We start from the raw sequence: 18,872 nt of genomic DNA, 5'->3' as shown, positions 1-18,872 counted from the left end.
TGAAAAATCTTTCCAGCTTTTTCTGTCTTTGGGTCTGCATAACACCATTTAAGTTGGTTGGGTAAAACAGCATTATTTGTGAATATCTGATAAGGAGAGAGATGAAATTTTTACTCCTACCGAGAACTCTTATTTCATAGGTGCCAGGTGAAAGTGCTCTCCTGAGGACAAAAGCCATAATACAGACTTGGAATGAATAACTCATCATTTTGCATTCTCTTCTCGCTGGTCCTATGCTCCTAGTTTTATTTTTTTAGGGATGTTTTGCTCTGCTGATTGGAGAGGGACGCAGAGATTCAACAGCATGGTTGAAAATGTTGGAAAATCTCACCATTATAACTGTTTGAGAGGAGTCATCTCTCAGTTCCTGTCCATCTCCACACTTGCACACTGCCTTGTTTTATACCCTACAATGCACAACCAGGCCCAGCAGATAGCAGGAAATCCATGTCTGCTGGGAATTCAACATGTTTCAGCTTCAGCTGTTAGCTTGCTGCTTCAGTCTCGTGCTTCAGAGTTTTTGACTCTGAATGAGCAAGGTAGCTTTTCTGAGTGTTGTGGAACTGTGTGTTGAGAAGTTGGGATGTGAACAGGCCTGGCTAAGAGCAGGGTTTTTGGTTTGACATCAATGTAACTTGAATCACAGGATCTAAGCCATGATTCCAGACTGCAGCTGAGGAGTTAAGCCCCTTCAATGTGCCTCATTGAAAACAGGGAGATGGTTTATCCCAGCCTTTGCAAGGGCTGTCTTCCAAGCCTGCCTATGGCAGAGCTGGTGATGATGTCGGGTTGGGTTGGTGAACTGCATCCAGTTGAAGGGGTCACAGAGTGCCAAAGAAACCATGGCACTATCCTGAAAATGGAAGAGAGAAAACAAGAGTGGGTAGATCCTGAAGAAGAGGATGAGTCCATTCTGGAAGTGTCAACCCATGAGGAACTTTCTGCTCATGGTGCCAGAGGAAGGGATGCTGAGTGCCAGTCAACATCTCCTTCTGTCCATTCCTAAGAACGTGAAGCTGTGGTTCCCCTCACCACATTGCCCCTAAATCAAGAGTCAGCAGCAATTCCCCCTTTTGTTTGTGCTAGCCTGCCTTTTCTAGAGAAGCCACATAGTAGGCAGAAGAGGATAGCCAGTAGAGGGTCTCATTCTGCAGAGAAGAGAAACATTAGAAAATGAAGGACTTGGGAGCAAAAGGATTTTAAGAGTTCTAAAAAGGATGTGCCTTTCCCAGCTCTCTTATCTCAGGTGTATTTGTGTATTTTGGATGTATGTAAAGTGTTGGTGGCTTTTAGAGGTGACCGGTTCTCTCGCTGTGTGGATTTGGGATCCATATACTGCTGGTTTGGGCCTTTCCCAGACTGTGTCTATACAACATTGGTGCCAGTGGTTTTGTCTGCCTTTTATGGAGTAGCATGTGGCTGGGATCTCCTCCTTCTGCTCTGAAGAAGACTGATTGCAGAAACTCTTCTCTCCTTTTCTTTCTTTTCCACTGAACTTTGTCGTTACCTCTCTAAATCACGTCTGACACTTTCATCATCAGATTTCCTTGTATCCTGTATTTGCAAATTTGCAAAATTTTGCTTACAGTAATCACAAGAGGCAGTCTCTGAGTGCAGTTGTGTCCTCCTGCTGGAATATTCTGGATTGGATACTGCTGTCCACATCCTGTGTCCACTCTGTCTGGCCAGTGGTATGGCCAGAGTACTCCAAAATCCATGTGTAGGCATTGGGTTGGTTTGACTCAAGCAGGCACAGCTGCCTGTGACAGTTTCCACGTAGCCTGTGGAGATGTTTCACATCCACTCACCTCAAATTAATTTTGTTTGGTCGCAGCGCATTTTGGCTGACCTGAACTGCCCCACACATGTGTGCACTTCATGCTTTTGGAACTCAGCTTTGCCTGCAAAAGAAATTAAAAAGGAGGCAAATGGGAGTAAAGTTCATTGAAATATTAACAAGTCATTTTGTCTTCTGCTGGTTTTCATCAGGGTAAAAAAGAACAGCAAAACCACAACAAAAATAGCAATGAAATTACTATGGGGGGCTGCAAACATAATAGTGATAGAGTTCACTTAGCTGTGGTGGTTTCTTTTATGTGATAATATCGAGGTGTTTTATTTCTCCCCTGTGAGGTAGATCACTATTAGCCACAATTTGTAGTGTGCCCCATGTGGAGGCTGGGGAGGAGAGTTGGTGCCTCAGAGGTTACACGAGGCCGTGGAAGACCCAGCAACAGAATCCAAAGCGTCTGGACCACCCAGGGACCTGCTCATGTACCACAAGCCATCAGGGAAAGATTAACTCTAAACTCTTTTGGTTGCTCTGCACGGTATAATTGTCTAAATGAAATCAATGAATACTTGATTTGAGAGTTTCCCATTGCTCCATCCCTGCTGTTCCTAATGTTTGTTAACAGATTGCTTTGTGGCAGAGTGCAAAGGTGCCGCTCTATAAAACTGTAATGACTTCTGGAAAGGAAGTTGCCCTGTGTATTTCAGAAAGCACCATTCAGTTTTGATTGGAACATGGGGAGCTGAGGAGTTGTTATTGCTTTTAGTACAGCTACTTGGAATAAAAATTTCTGCTCAGTTATGGTTAAGATGACATATCCTTTTTTCCTGCTTTTTTCTCTCCTTGTTTACTGGTGGAGTTGGAATGTTCTCCTTTGCCCTGGCCAGGGAGCTGGCACATGGTGAGGTCCTGGCACACCAAGGAAGAGGAGCTCCCTTTCTGTCTCCTGTGCTCCTCTGTCTGTCACCCATCCTGTTTGCTACTCCCTTGACTTTCTCTTGGCTGTTTTTTCTCAGTCCTTGGGGGGTTTTCTTGTCGGTCCCCAGCCAGCTTTTTTATCCTTTCTTGCTCTCTAAGCAGCAATTGAAGTGTTTGGTGAGCTGATTGGGTTATCCCTGGTGAGGGGGTTTGGTTGTGTCAGATCTCACACTGCCTGGCTCTGGGAGCCAAGGGGACTAAAGAGGAAGAGATTGAGGCTGTGAATGAGCCCCAGTTGCACAAGCCTCTTGGCACAGCAAGGTGAGACTCATCTGAGCATTATTTTGCTGTTGCTGCAAGTTACATTTTGTCACAATTTCCCCTGGTGAAAGACCACTGGCCTATGGGCTGGCAACCCACACTGCAGGTGTGTGGTTACTGACAGGGTAGGGGTGAAGATAATTTGCAGCACATCTCCCAGATGTCACACCTTGGGCATCAGGCACAAACACTCTCACCTCCCTTCCCCCAGGGGCCGTTGTTCATTCACTTCCAGGCCTGTGCAGCGGCCTCCCTGCCCTGACAGGCTCGAGGGGGAGTGAGGCAAGGGCAGAGAGGGCTCTGTGCAGTGTGACAGAGCTTACAGGCATGTCCACACCCAGCTCCCTCCCAAAACAAGCCCCAGTCCCCAGCACACTCCTGGTGCTGCCTGACCCAGTGCCCTCTCCCTGCCAGGAGTGCCCCAGCACATGCCAGCCTCACTGCTGCCCTGCAGCTGGGAGAACAACTGAGAGAATTGCAACAAGCATAATAATTATTTCAAGAATTTTGTTTCTATTTTTTTAGATGTTTGTAATGCTTAGTAGTAATTCTATAAATGTAAGTTGTACCAAGGCACAGGAGCTATTTGTGCTCTTTGTGTCTTTGTTTCTGCTTCTCAGCCAGTTATCCAGTGTTTTTTGTACTATTCCATCAACCTTTCCAAGGAAATCACGTGTTTGACACTTAGCCTGTGAACTGATTCTTCTTGAAAAGCCTGATTGCTTACAGGACACTAAACCTCACTCCTTTAGATCTCTTTATACAGTTCTAGTCATAAAATGTCACCTTTACCCCCCCTCTGCTGCGCCCCACCATGTTTGACAGTTTTCAAATACTGAGGAGTGAAATAAATCTCTCCGAATTTGGGGGTCTCCAACCTGGTATCTCTAGCTTGTATTTCTTGTACTTTTTTCTTCTATTTCTTGTCCTTTTGGGGGCTTCAGCAAAGCCTGGTGTAATCAGCAGGAATTTTGACAACCATCTCAGCTGTGTACTGGGTAAGACCACATGCCTTGGATGAGAACTTGAGAGGCCCCTGCAGTTTGCAAGTTACAACCAAGGACTGGCACGTCCTTATTAAAATATGGAGGGGCTCTGTGGTTTACAGAAATATTGAAAAGGGGAGAAAAACTTTCTCTTTTTAAGCAATTTTTCCACATGCACACATATATTCACACACTGGTATTTTGGCAAACCAATCTACTATACCACGTCAGTGAGTTAATGACAGGCTGGTGAAATGAGTGTTCACAGCTTTAAATCAGTCCTTTCTTTAGCAGCATTTAAATAACTTCATTTTTGTTCAAGGTAATCTTGGCTATAAAACTATAGGCCTGCAGGAAACCCATATATTAATTGCAAAAGCTGGGTCTGCTGTGGTTTTCCACACTGCTGATCATATATGGCATCCCAGATGAGTAGCAGATCTGATTTTATAGTCATGTTGTGTCAGGAGTTTAGACTGAGTATTACTTGTAATTCTGTCATTTATCTCTACTGTTTCTTTATTAATGTCTTCAGCGTTCTTGGTCTGTCCTCAATCTTTCACATTTTGTACTGATGTTTTATTACAGTGTTTTCCAAATTTTTTAAGTAAAAATCTTTCAAGATGAACAGCAGTCCTTCCTTGGGAGCTGACTGAAAGCCAAATGATCTTTATTCATATAGCTATTGCCTTGCACATCCCCTCTTTGGAAATCACTGTTCCATTATGTGCTATTGCTTCTTGTCCCTACACGCCTTGATGAGCAGTAAAATACAGTGTTGACATTTAAAATATTGTCACTGGCATGGCTGATGTGTGAGTGAGTGAGTGAGGGAGTTTTCTCCACAATGGTGATTTTTCTGGGGCTCTTTGCAAATTCAGGCTCTAGTGATGGTTATTTTTTTTTTTTTTTTTGTATCAGTTACACTTACAGTGTATTTTTGAGGTGCATTTTTGAGCTTTGCTTTGCAAACATAAATGGAACTTTTCTTCTCATTGTAGTTGCTCTCAGCCATGTCCATCCCATGCCATGTCCTCCAGCTGCCCCAAGAGGTTTGTGCAGCACACTGGATATAACACTTTACTGCATCACAGCAGTTAAATATGAAAAAAAATCACTCAGAGCTTGCATGGCCTTTATCTGCCACGCACAAACTCTCACCTAGGGTGTATTATAAACTTGGATAAGCTGTCAGTATTTGAGGTTCACAGTTTGTCAGTTCATTGTTGTTTTCATTGCTGTGTCTTTGATCTCACAAAAAGCTGTGCCCTGGTCAAGGCATCTGTTGACACAGTCCCCCTGGCCCACGTGGGCTTCTGAGCTCGTTAAGGGGCGAAAGAAGGTTCATGAGAGTAGAGCTTCAGAAAACACCGTGGATGCCAAATAACAGCACTCCTAAAGCTGTTCTGTGTCATACTGTGGGCTTCTGCTTTGGATCTGAGCTCTCTCAGATTGCTGTCCACAACGTTCTTTCATCAGTGTGGCTGTGGCAATACAGAAATATTAGCAGTAGCTATTGTTGTGTCCATGTAGAGGAATCCATCCTGTGTAGAAACTGAGATATGAGCAGAAAATTGATGGGCCCTTTGCCCTGAGCTTACTGTCTGAATGTCTGGAAGGTAAGTGGATATTGAGAGATTTGGAAGCTGAGAGAAATGAAGTTATGAGTGAAGAAGATTCAGCTTTACCAGCTGAAGATTGCTGGTGCCTTTAGGAAGGTTCCCCATCTGAAATGTGCTGCAGCTCCTCCAGCTTGGTCAGAAATCCCTCGTTGTTTCTGATTTGTCTTTTCTGGCAGTGGAGGGGCTGGAACAGAAAATCCTGGCTTGTTCTTCAGGTCACTTTGTCCAGTGGCTGTGCTGGAAAGTCCCAGCAGTGCAGTGCTAGGTTCTGTTCACACATCAGCACGGGACAGTCAGAAAGCACAGTGCAGATCACCAAATACACACTGTTTTAAAGAGCATGGCTGCTGTTCATGTGAAACCTGATAGCAAAATAGGCTCAATCTCAAATCCCCAGCAGGCTCTGAACACTCTGTTCTAGCCAGTCCCATCAGAGCATGAGAGGTTGACATTGTTTTCCCTTCTACTCCATGTAATAAGGGAATTTCTGTTACTGATATTATCAAGAGAGACTTCTACAGTAAAAGTTATGGACAGTTCAAGGCATATCAGGAAGCAATATCTAGAGTTTTATATGGTTTACAAATGGCATTTCCAATTCTGAATCTGTAGCAGGTCCCTTACTCCAAACTGGCATAGTTTTAATAAGAAGAATTCTCCATATGTCCTTGACTTGTCATTTGTTAGAAAACTGAAAATCTTAATGGTTCACATTGGAGAAATAAAGGTCAAGATACAGGCAAAGTTCCTCTGTATTACAGAAGATAATAAAAGGGGAATATATTTGCTCCTGGTTATGCTAATTCATCACTCCAAGCACGGTGTGATTGCATTCTGTCTAGTCAGTGCTCTTCTTCATATCTTAAAGAAGAGATATAGCCAAAGTAAAGGGCACTTGGAGATAGACAGGAAAAATAATTGAGTCACAGAGAGTCTTCTGTTTGAGGAGGGATGGGAAGGATAGGGATTGTTTTAATTTAAAGAAGAGACAAATAAAAGAGAACGTGACAGTAGTGTACAGAATGATGAATGACACAGAGAAGGTGAACTGGGCACTCTTGCTTGCCCTTTTGTAAGTACAGAAGCAGAGGGACATCCAATAAAGCAGAAAGGCAAAAGTAATAACACTGTTGAAAGGGCATTTTTAAACAGTAACTATCTTGTTTCTAATGGCTCATCTTCTTTCTCCATGATTCTGGAGCATGTCTTGAGGGGCATGCACGGACCTCTAGGAGATGAATTCAAGTTGCCTTGCTAAGCAGTTGTTGTGGTCATGGCTGCAAAAGCTGCTGGTTGGATCAGATTATTTGGCTTGTGTGAGGGGGAACAACTTGTCAAATAGTCTTAAAGAACCTTTTTAGTCTCAAAAATAAGTGGAAGTTTAGGTAAAGACATTGATGTGTGTAATGATACTATCCATGCATTTGCTAGATAGAGTAAAAAATTAACTATTCAGGACAGAAATCTACTACTGATGGAAGGAATATTCCTCTGCAGTTAACCCCCATGTCATTTCTTTGCTGGTCTCCCTGAATATCTGCTCATGACACTTTTATAAAATGCTGATGTTGTGCCACATTGGCTTGGGCTGCGCTGTCAGGACCAAACAGACTTCTGTCCCCAAGGAAGTTGATGGAAGCACATTTATTCTTCCTGAATATCTCTTTCTGATATTCTCTTACTTTTGCATGTTCCATTTTTTATTCATCTTTATTTAATAAGTTTGTATTGAGATCCAGAAGAAAAATTATTTTGATCAGTAGATTCTAGGGAACTTCAATAAATGGACTAAATTGTATATGTACCTCTCCCCTGCCTTTTTGTTAAAAAAAAAAAGGGAGATAATGAGACATGCAAATTTCAGATGAGAGAGATCATGTGCTGGTTGCATTATTACAGTATCTGTTTGGATCCATTGTTACTTTTAGACTTAATTCCTGTCAGGCTTTTGTAGCTGTGCAATTATTTTATAATTCCTCACCAGGCTGTGCTATTTCATGTAGCACAATCCCAGCCCACCTGTGGTGATCATCACTTCAAAGCCCCGGTTCCTGTGGTCATTTTGAGTGTGTGCCTGCCTCATTTCTAATGGTCTGTTGTGGTAATGTCAGCTGTGATGCTTCAGCCCTGGATCACATCTCTGAGGTGGCTTTTCCTCTCTTTCCTGCTGCAGTTTTTCCCATCTTAAAACAGGTGAAACACCTCAGCTATTCTGGATGGCATGTACTTGCTATGATGTAGGGAAAATTGAATTTTTAGTAATTTCCTTATGCCTTATAATTAGGTCTTTGTTTCTCACTCATTTACAGGACATCATAAATGCATTTGCCAACACCTTTCTTTTTAAACTTTATACAGCAAAGGAGCATTTAAAACATCTACTACTCAACATATTTCAGATGTATTTTATCAACCATGTGAAGTGTGTAATTTGTAAAAGTTTATAGAAGATACATAATGGTGTGTATGTGTGTATGTATCTATTTGCTGTGTATGTAAACTGTACAGTTAAGGATATATTTGCCTGGTGTTACAGTCCAGCTTGCTCAGAAATAGTTACAGCCCTGGAATACAAACCTACAACCTAGTTTAGCCATTTGAAGTCACTGAGAAATTAATTGTAAATGTAACTTAGTATTCAGAGGTATGCAAATTTTATGTCTAAACTCAAGTGAAAAGAAGCATTCAGTCTAATTTTTTGGCATTTGTCAAAAGCCTTCCAAAAACCATCCAGGCTGCAGACTAAGCTGCCTTTCATAAATCTCAGCTGAGGACTTTCTGCTGACTTCTTAAGACTAAATTATTTCTATTGTTCTCGAGTAATTACATTTTTGTTGTTATCTGTGGAAAGAGCCCCACTGGTTTGAGCATGTAAGTATATGGGAATGGGGGAAGGAGGATTTGTGTTAGTTGAGATGATAAAACTGAAAACATAGCAGGACATTAATCAGATTTTTCTTCTTTTTCTAGTTGGCTTGTCACAATAAAACATTGCAACAGATGCTGAAGCCAGGGTCAGATCCAGATGAAGGAGATGAAGCCTTGAGGTTTTATGCCAAACATACGGCACAGATAGAGGTAAAGGATTGCTCTCCAGAAGATGGACTGTGAGACAAGTCTGCATCTTGTGTGGGGTGTACCTCCTCTCCTTAGGCTTCCAAACAGGGTTATTTTTGAGGAGAAGGTTGAATAATATGCTTTTGGCTGTGGAAAATAAAGGAATACATCTGTATTAGAAGTGGCTCCAAACCATCGTTTCACAGTAGCTTTCCTGTGTGTTACCAAACATGTTTTGTTAGGGAAATAATGACTGTGGACAGGAGCTGTGTCATGAAGTCAAGAATTGTCCTGTATGGTACATCACTCAAGTAAATAATCATGAGTTTCAAAGCCACTGATTCTGGCTGGTCAGATTAAAACTCTGGCTGGAGTACAAAGAGGTTTTGAAGTGGTGTGGCCATTCAATATGGCTTTTGTTTAAAATACCAAGGCTTGGCCTGCTTCAGCAGTTCTGTTCTCTATTTTAAACTTTACACCTGCCATGGGTTGGACTTAGATAGAGGTCCACAGAGGTATCCCACCACAGGATGGGTGGAAGATCCACGGCCTTGGTTGTCCAGAGGGCAGCTCAGTGCTTCTCTTAATGTATTTTAATACTTTGGCTGCTGCTGAGATCTCTCTTAGCAATTATCAGCCAGTTTATCTGGGTAGCTTGTAAATTTAGGCATTAAACAAGCACTATGGTCAACTTTTATGTGGCCAATAGCTTCTTCTAGAAAAGTGAAACTCAACCCAGCATTGCTGCTATACAAAATAGATAACTGCTTGTCTTGGAAAGCAGTCCTAGACCTGTTTGGTGTTTCAGATATTATCTCCCCTATATTAATGTATCTCATTTGTTTGTTTTGAAATTCAAATAGTGGTGTTTTGTTATTTTCACCAGTGACTGCACAGAGGCATGGTTGTAGGAGTCTAAAAGGGTTTCCTACCCATTTCTGTATTTTTAGTAATGCAGAGTCAGCGATCAGAATGGTGAAGCAATTTTGATGGCAGTGTGGTGAGATGAAATAAAATCTAGCTCGCTCACCAGTAGCTTGGTAGGTGCTGAAATGCAAACAATTCAAAACCTTGGGTTTTGTCAGTTAAAAAGATAAAGACTGACAAGATATGGGCGCTGCCTGAGTGATATTTTTGCATGTTCACCTTTACAATTTGTCCCATCATAGAAATAGATTCAAGATGAGAAAAGCATTTTGTAATCAGAGCAGAAAGCCTCTGAACTTCTTTACTTTTTACTGGGTCACATTTGTTTCAATTTGCTGACAAATTGAAGCATTCTGAATTACAACATTTTTTATATTTGGCAAAGCCTGAACCTAGGTTTTTCTTGAGACATATTTGCCACCTTATTCAGGCAGGCTTTTGAAAATAAAAGCAGCTTTACTCTGTTTTGGGGCTGATTGGCCCAACTTTATTGTAATGTTCAAATAATTAATGCATTCATTTGTAAATAAAAGGGGAGCTGTGAACAAGAAAAGACATGACAAAATGATTGGATAGTCACTGACTGTGGCAAAAATGTGCATTTTATTTATAGATTGTTCGCCACGATAGAACAATGGAAAAGATTGTCTTTCCTGTCCCCAATATTTGTGAGTTCCTCACTCGGGAATCCAAAAGTCGGGTGTTCAATACAACAGAGAGAGATGAACAAGGGAGCAAAGTCAATGACTTTTTCCAGCAGACTGAGGATCTGTACAACGAGATGAAATGGCAAAAGAAAATTAGAAGTAAGTGCTTTGAAGTAATTTGAAAAAAATAGCTTCATTATGCTAAAACCTTGCTTTTAAACCTTCAAATACTTGCATTTTAATGATACACTGTTCTCTGTTCACTCTGACACTACAACAGGCAAAACTGTTCTGGGCTTGAAAGTGCAGGTCTGCTGAGACACTTGCATGCCACCATAAAAAAAAAGTGTAATATGGAGCAGTTATTAATGTGTTCAAGATGATGTTTTGGACTCCAAAAGTTAAACTGAGGGATGGAAGAACTGGGTGTAGTTCTACTAGTCTTGATAGTGTTGCACCTAATTAAACCAAGGCCCCTAATATTTAACAACAACACATGTAGCTGCATATTTGAGGTTTGCAGATTCCTGAAAGGCCATTAAAAGACTTGTAAATGTCAGTCACTTAAAAACATCTCTCACCAGAATCTCAGCTGCTTTAAATCTGCCCAGCTCCCATGGAGTCAGTGCCCCTCTGCCAGTCCGCACCAGCCTGGCGTGACTGGGCTGCAGGGTGTCCCAGTTTGCCCATACTGGTGCGTGGCCCATGGTACTGGGGAGGCACCGGTGTGGCCTTGAGCTGCTTGGTCAAGATCATGGGGGACAGGTCAAAGTAGGGCCACCAAGAGGAGGGGCAGGGAAGCCCCAGCAGGTACCCTGAATGTCTTTAGCTCCCTGGTGGGCGCTACAGCTGCTGGCCCTTGGCAGGGATGGGCCTGTTGCCAATGTGCCTGCATGAGGAGGCTCCTGCCAGCTCAGCCATGTCAACTCTGCCCTTGGCTTTTGGAGAAGAAAGTTGTATTTTATATATCATAGAATCACAGAATGGTGTGGGTTGGGAGGCACCCTAAAGATCACACAGTTCCACCCCCCCTGCCATGGGCAGGGACATCTTCCACTATCCCAGCTTGCTCCAAGCCCCATCCAGTCTGGCCTTGGACACTGCCAGGGATGGGGCACCCACAGCTGCTCTGGGCACCCTGTGCCAGGGCCTCAGCAACCTCACAGGGAACAATTTCTTCCTAATATTCAATCTAAACCTACCCTTAGTTTGAAGACATTACCCCTTGTCCTGTCACTCCAGGCCCTTCTAAAGAGAGACTCTTTAGGCTCCCTTCAGGCACTGGAATGCTGCAATGAGGTCACCCCAAAGCCTTCTCTTTTCCAGGCTGAACATATGTAAAAATGGCTAAAAGTGATCCCTTCATTCACTGCTAAAATGCAGATGTTCTTGGAGTGTCACACATTATCTGCTCACAGCAGCTGATCAGGCAAGGAGGAAGGAATAGAGTCTAGAGCAGCAGGATAGTCAGAGCAGTGTGGGAGCATCCTGAATGTGATGGAAACATGGATGTTATTGGAATTTCTTATATGTCAATTCTCAGGCTTTAATTTTCAGCAGCAGCAAAGTCTTCAGCGTAAACCCCATCAACCCAAATCAACTTCTCTTGGATGCACCCTAAAAACTTACTAGTGGCAAACTGACCAGAATAGAAGTTGAAAAATACATGATTTCAGAATCTGCAGAATATTTGGCAATAAAAGTCATTGTATTGTAGAAAAATTACTTCAGTAAAAAAATCGTATCTGGGGGTTTTGCATTAGAAACACAAATAAAAGAGCCAACCCAACAGTTAGATAGACCAGACCTGCCTAATGCTATGAACAAATAAAATGGGTTTATTTTTATTCAGAGCATAAATATCTCAATTCCCTCCATCAGTGGAATAGCCCGCAAGTCTCCACGTTGGGGTTTTTTTATTATTTGAAAAGATAATTCAGGTTGAAGCTGGGTTCATTCTTTAGCCAAGTGTCTGTTAGCATGAAGTCTGTGCTGCTTAAATTGACAGGAGCCATTTGTGCAGTGGCTCCAAATGCTTAAATCTCATCAGTCACCAGCACAAGGTTATCACAGTGAAATCTGAATATTCACCTAATTGCTATTAAAGACTATTCGGCCTAAAGCCTGAGGCAGTCATATGCAGTTGAAGGAATCTGCTGTTTATAAAAACTTCACTGGGTGCTCTGCATACTTGCAGGAAGCTTTCAGTACCTTAAAATCTAGTTAATAGGGATGTATCATGTGTGAAACCTCTCTGACCAGGGATGTTTCTACACTATTGCACATAGGATCTTGTTTCAAATGTTCATTTAAACGTATTTTAGTGCATTAATATATATGAAGTGCTTGCCTGAGTTTTAGCACACTCTGATCTTGTTGCTGACCTTCTTGCTGAGCCATGTATGTGGCTCTGGACAAAAATTCAACCCTATTTTGCCCCTTTTTAGTCTTTTCTAGTGAGGCTGTAGGATCTTTGGGATATAATAACTATTTCTGTGTGTTTGTACAACACTTCACATACGAAGATCATGGCTTGTTTGAGTCCTTTGAAGCAGGAGTACAGAGCTGTTTGTCAGCAGGTGACCATGGGCTTCTGAGCATCACACAGGAAATAGTCAGCTTTTCTAGAAACAAAACCCAGGCCAAATTTTGCCTGCTTCCCAAGCAGATGAAAATGTTTTTAGTTTGACAGAGGTGGGGAAAATGCTGCAGTTCTGAAACCATGCCTATTCCATGGTTCTTTGCCTATGTCATTGGTGCACTTGTTCCAAATAGGTCATCTGGATGGTACATTCTGGGTGTTCTGGTTGACTGGCATTCAGAGTGCTAAAATCTATTTGTTTGCTTGGCTTTATGTCCCCATGCACAGAAGCTGCAGATTCAGATGCAGCTGAAAAGACTCCCTTGCTAAATATCCAGGCCTCAAATCTTACCAGAGGCAAAACTCCAGTATATATAAACTGTATTGTGATCTGTGGATTAAAGGCTCTGCCTGAAACTTTGTTTTATGGCAAATTTATGTTTAATATTTGTCTATTTTAGTTTATTTTTAAGATCTGCATATTTTCTACATTAATCTGTATTTAATTCCCTTGGGGCCATTGGTAATTGAGTTTCTGCTTGCTTTCAGCTTATTGACTGCTGCTTTTCTCCCTTTCTAGATAATCCAGCCCTGTTTTGGTTCTCCAGACACATCTCTCTCTGGGGAAGCATTTCCTTCAACCTTGCTGTATTCATCAATTTAGCAGTTGCTCTCTTCTACCCTTTTGGAGATGATGGAGATGAAGGCAAGTAGAGTTTGGTCTTATTTTTTGTTTTAATTTTAGCTGCTTTCATTTCTAAGGTAACAAATAAAGCTGCATTTTCAGGTGCAGTGATATCTGGAAGCCATTTAGTGTCTCCTAAGTAGGTGCCAGATGTTGTCTGAAATGTGGTTGTTGATCTGTGTGTCACGTGGCCCACACAATGCAGAGCAGAATGGACAGAGCATAAGCTGGAGGTAATCTAGATGATCTCAGCTAATTTTTTTATATTGCCATATTGCAGCATCCTACTGCACACATTTAGCTGCAGCTTCTGAACTGAAGGAGGATTCCTGGCAGCAGAAAGATAGATTCCTTAAGGCTGACCAAATTGAATGACTTGCAGTCTTGAAAACATATGGAAGAGAATTATTTGAAAACTAGCTTGTTGGCTTTTGACTGTATTGTTTATTGGGATAAAAGGGCATAACTTTTGCAGAGGAGAAATGCATTATGTAAAAATACTATTAAAGCTTATGATTCTGTCTCTGCATCATCCCATGCCACAGGAAATATTTAATGAAGTTTTTTATTTGCTATAAATGCAGCAGACTAGCAGGAGGCCCCTTTGAAGCCCAAACAAGCTTAATTGGGATAAAGGACACTAAATAGTTTAGAATACTGGTAATGGGAGCAGAGCCATTCACCTCTGGGCCTTTGATTCGTGGCCAGTCAGTAATGTGACTGAAAGTCACCTCTGTCTGATGGCATGTGAACTGGGCTGGTGGAGGCAGTCCAGCTTCTAGTAGATACATGTGCTTTTCACAAACACCACAGCTGGCACCAGCAAACATTCCTGCTGCCTGGTGGAACAGAAAGGCAGCAGATTAAAATATATTGGCACGGGGACCACGCTGCCCTGGCAGCCCACAGGGTGGTCTCTGCAGGTCACAGCTCAGGCAGCTCCACAGCCTCGGGGAGTGAGGCAGAGTTTGCAGGGCTGTGCCCTGGAGAAGGGAAGCATGTTGTGCTTTGTAAACTGGGGAGTCACTCAGAGCACGTTAGAGCCCACGGAGGATGGGAGGAGAAGTAAAGGGTTAAAAATAAACCTTTTAAGCTACTAAATTTTTAGCTAATCTATACTCGTGGAAATCCTCTAGTCTGCAATCAGTAGGTATTAATACTTATTCTGAACTGCAGATTTATATGGCATTAGTTTAAGTGGCCCCAGTAATCCAGTGACAGCTCATTTCAGGAATCCAGCTCCTGGTGCTTGTAAAGCCAAAGTGACTCCTGAGCAAGAAGGAATAGGTGTGGCCAAACCAGATTAGCAGGTCCTGAGGCAGTTCCTTACTTCCAGCCTCCCTCTCCACCAAAGCCTCATCCAACAGCTGGAGTTTGTCTCCCATTTTTCCCCTTCACCCCGTGTAAATCCACCTCTGTTTACCTGTCTGAGGTGCCTGGGCTGATCTAATCATCCCAAAATGCTGCCTTTTAGTAGGCACTTGCAGTTCTTATGTAATAGGACTTAGGCAAATCTGCTCCTGCTGAAGGCTGTTCCTGAAGGGAGCCTAAAAGAAAGAAAGGAGACAAGAGCACATGGTGACAGGACTAGGGAGAATGGCTTCAAGCTGACAGAGAGCAGGTTTAGTTTAGATATTAGAAAAAAACTCTTCCCTGTGAGGGTGCTGAGGCCCTGGCACGGGGTGCCCAGAGAAGCTGTGGCTGCCCCACCCCTGGCAGTGTCCAAGGCCAGGTTGGATGGGGCTTGGAGCAACCTGGGATAGTGCACGGTGTTCTTGTCCGTGGCAGGGAGAATGGAAATTGTTGATCTCTGAGGTCCCTTCCAACCCAAACCATGATTCTGTGAAGACTCCTTGCCTCTGCAGGGAGTGGGTGCCTGTCTGCACATGGTGCTGGTGTGGGTCCTGCAACCTGAAATTGCTGGACCTGCAGTAGGGAAAAAGGAAAATGGTTTGTGAAAGAACCACAGAGAACTTTGGCCTTGTCTTTCAGATGGGCTTGAAAGTAATTTTTTTAGGATCCATTAAAAGTTTCCAAATCTTGTTGGCAAAGAAGTTCTCTGATAGAGCTGACCTTGAACCTCCCACCACGGATAGAAACACTCCTGAACTTTGGAAAAGTTCGGATGCCATCTGAATGTTGAGGCTAGGGCCTGGTCTCATTGTTTTCTAATCCCAGTGATGCTGCTCAGCTGTGTATCTGTTGCCAAAGAGATTCCTATTGTGAGTCTAGCTAAATTTTCTATTCCCTTCTCCCCCGTCACTGACCTCTCAGTTCATCCCATAACAATAGAAGTCAGTGTACAAGTGTGACAGTGCCCTGAGATCTGAATGTGCTTTTTATATCCCAGCAGCATGGTGTGTTTCCAGAGCTTTAAGCAGAGGGAAGAGGGAAAACAGGGGCATCGCTCAAAGCTCGGGGAGCGCCTGGAGCCAGCATCTTGCAGAGCAGCAGGGATGGGCAGTGCGGGCGGCGGGAGCCGGGCCCCGCTGCGTGCCCGGAGCCGAGCGCGGCCTGAGCGCTGCGGGCCCTGCTCGGGCCGATCCCGCTGTGCCCAGCGCTGCCCGGGCTGAACCAGCTGTGCCCGGACCGATCCCGCTGTGCCCAGCGCTGCCCGGGCTGAACCAGCTGTGCCCGGGCTGATCCCGCTGTGCCCAGCGCTGCCCGGGACGATCCCCCTGTGCCCAGCTCCCCGCTCCCTGACCGGGCTGATCCCGCTGTGCCCAGCGCTGCCCGGGCCGATCCCGCCGTGCCCAGCGCTGCCCGGGCTGAACCAGCTGTGCCCGGGCCGATCCCGCTGTGCCCAGCGCTGCCCGGGCCGATCCCGCCGTGCCCAGCTCTGTCCGCACCCATCCCTCTGTGCCCAGCTCCCCGCTCCCTGCCCGGGCCGATCCCGCTGTGCCCAGCGCTCCGCTGCCCTGCAGAGGCGGAGGCTCCCGCGGAACAGCCGCGGCCCTTCGGGAGGTCGCTGCTTTTTCGGGAGCCGCGGCTGGAAACGTGGCACTGCAGCGCGCCGCCACTTGCCGTGCTGCCCCCAGGACCGGCTATTTCTGTAGCTGAGCAATCATGGAATCAGAGCGGAGGGGCCTTAATGATCCCTGAAGGAGGGAGCTGATTAGTGGCTTGCTCCAGGAGAAGGGTAAACTGTTCCATCTCTGAGCACTCCCTGGATTTTAATGGAAATTTCATTAGCTGCTCGTATTATTACCTGTGCGAAAAGCAACAATACTCTGAGAATAATAGCTCCTGCTGCAATTAGGACAAGCCGTGGTCAGCAGTTGTGATGCATGAATCACGCTTTTGTTAGCTCTGCTGGCAAAGGAATTGATCTTTTGGATCCGTTTCTTGGTGAAAAATGGAGTCTCCAAAGATGCCTTTCTCAAATCTCCCTTTCTCCTCTGCACAGGCACGCTCTCACCGTTGTTTTCCGTGCTCCTCTGGATAGCAGTGGCGTTTTGCACAGCAATGCTGTTTTTCATCTCCAAGCCTGTTGGCATTCGACCCTTTTTGGTGTCTGTTATTCTCAGGTCTATATATACTATAGGGCTCGGTCCTACCTTGATACTCCTTGGTGCTGCTAATGTAAGTACTTCAAAAGCAACCAGAATTTCCCTTTCAGCAGAAGGAAAGATATTAAGGGTCTCCTATATAAAAAACTCATTTGATTAGAGCTGTGCAAAAACTTCTTTTTCTGGTTTATTGCTTAAGCCAAAAAAATAAATAATTTCCAGTCATCCTGAAACAGCAGTGTCAGCGAAGTGGGAAACTAAGAAAAAAGTTGGTTTAGTTTTGTGCATATGCAAATATTTTAAAAATGAAAACAACATGAAATTTAAAGAAATATTGCTGCATAAGGGCAATAAAATCTACAGTTTCTCACGTTAAAAGAATAATTTTCTCTACCAATACTCTCACCACTACTGACACAAATTTGTGAAATGTTTCTGAGACCTTAAATATTTTTTCAGGAAGAAAAGAGTTTTCAAAGTTAAAAATTCTCTCAGCCCTTTGCCAGATCTCTTAACTTAGCCATGAATAAGTCTGCATGCTTACTGAGCTTGGTAAGATACACAGTCATGCTCACAAGTCATCTATTTAAATTTCTGCCTGACTGCTACAGCTCTAATTCACCCCAGCATGAAGTATTGGGCTGTTTGCCACCAGTTCTGTATGTGAGAATTTCACATACTGAAAAATACCCACATATAGTCACAGGTAAAGGCAAGTAAGCAGCACTTGCTCGTGTCAAATTGGGGAGCAAAGGAGTCGTGTTGAGTCCTCATTCCTTGTCCTGGACTGCCAGAGAGATGAGGTGAGACCCTTTCCTGTTCACTGCTGCTTGTGTGCAGGCAAAGCTCAGGAGCCATGGAGAATCTGATGCTGTTGTTTAAATGCTATACTTCCAAAATGTCCTCAGTTCTGAGGGGTTATTTAGATATTTTAAATTGAAGAACATGATCTGAAGGAAATAGATCTCACACACACCACCCCCCCCACACACACACTTTCTGTAGTGTTACTATTGTTCTCTTGTAGTAGCATACCTAGCTACTCTTACAGAGTCTCGGGTCCAAACTCAGAATTGCTGGGAGTTCCCCAGCTGGATTTTAATGCCTTGTGACACTAACCCTGCCCACCTATTCACTAATGTTATAGGAATAAATCACAATGTGATGAGGCACAGTGCAGAGTTGGAGAGGTGATGTACTTCCACTCACTCTCACGGGCTCATTCCCAGCGTGCTGTCAGAGCTGGATTTCCCTCGCCTCACTCCAGTTATCTAAAGGTTGTGCATTTAGTCAAACCAACCTATCTAGACAGCAGCCCAAACAATAAATACCAGGATTTTTCTGAGGCATAAATCTAGCCTTTGTTCCCCCCTACAGCTCTGTAACAAAATCGTGTTCCTGGTGAGCTTTGTTGGGAACCGTGGGACCTTCACCCGTGGCTACAGAGCGGTCATCATGGACATGGCTTTTCTCTACCACGTGGCTTATGTCCTGGTCTGCATGCTGGGCCTCTGTGTGCACGAGTTCTTCTACAGCTTCCTGGTAAGTACGTGCTGCTGTGGAGGGGAAAACTGCAAAAATAGAAAATACCGTTACCCTGCAGCTGTCTTCAATTTCTTCCTGACAATCAAGCCAAATCATGTGTATTTTTAGCATGCCGTTGTGTTGCTGCCCCTTAGGAGCTGCTGTTTTTATTAGAACCTGTTTCTGTTAGGACTTTTAATCTGTTTTAGAGCTGAAAGTTTGTTCCTTTCTTCTCAGACAGTCATCACCCAGCCCACTCCTTTTTCTCAGCTTTCTCCATATTCTGTGTCCAACATTCCTGTG

At 43.8% G+C, this 18,872-nt stretch overlaps 1 protein-coding gene across 1 annotated transcript in view; it reads left to right on the top strand.

Moving 5' to 3' along the window:
• ITPR2 (inositol 1,4,5-trisphosphate receptor type 2) overlaps positions 1–18,872 on the top strand; it is a 241,630-nt gene that overhangs the window by 188,692 nt on the left and 34,066 nt on the right. Inside the window, exons 46-50 of the mRNA XM_058805787.1 lie at positions 8,610–8,717; positions 10,237–10,429; positions 13,432–13,557; positions 16,943–17,118; positions 18,423–18,587. Coding sequence (XP_058661770.1) covers positions 8,610–8,717; positions 10,237–10,429; positions 13,432–13,557; positions 16,943–17,118; positions 18,423–18,587 — 768 coding nt within the window. The remainder of the gene's footprint in view (positions 1–8,609; positions 8,718–10,236; positions 10,430–13,431; positions 13,558–16,942; positions 17,119–18,422; positions 18,588–18,872) is intronic.

This window comes from Ammospiza caudacuta, chromosome 5 (assembly GCF_027887145.1).
Source record: "Ammospiza caudacuta isolate bAmmCau1 chromosome 5, bAmmCau1.pri, whole genome shotgun sequence".
NCBI lineage: Eukaryota > Metazoa > Chordata > Aves > Passeriformes > Passerellidae > Ammospiza > Ammospiza caudacuta.
The sequence above is the reverse complement of the archived record's forward strand: the minus strand, read 5'-3'. Positions and strand labels throughout refer to the sequence as shown.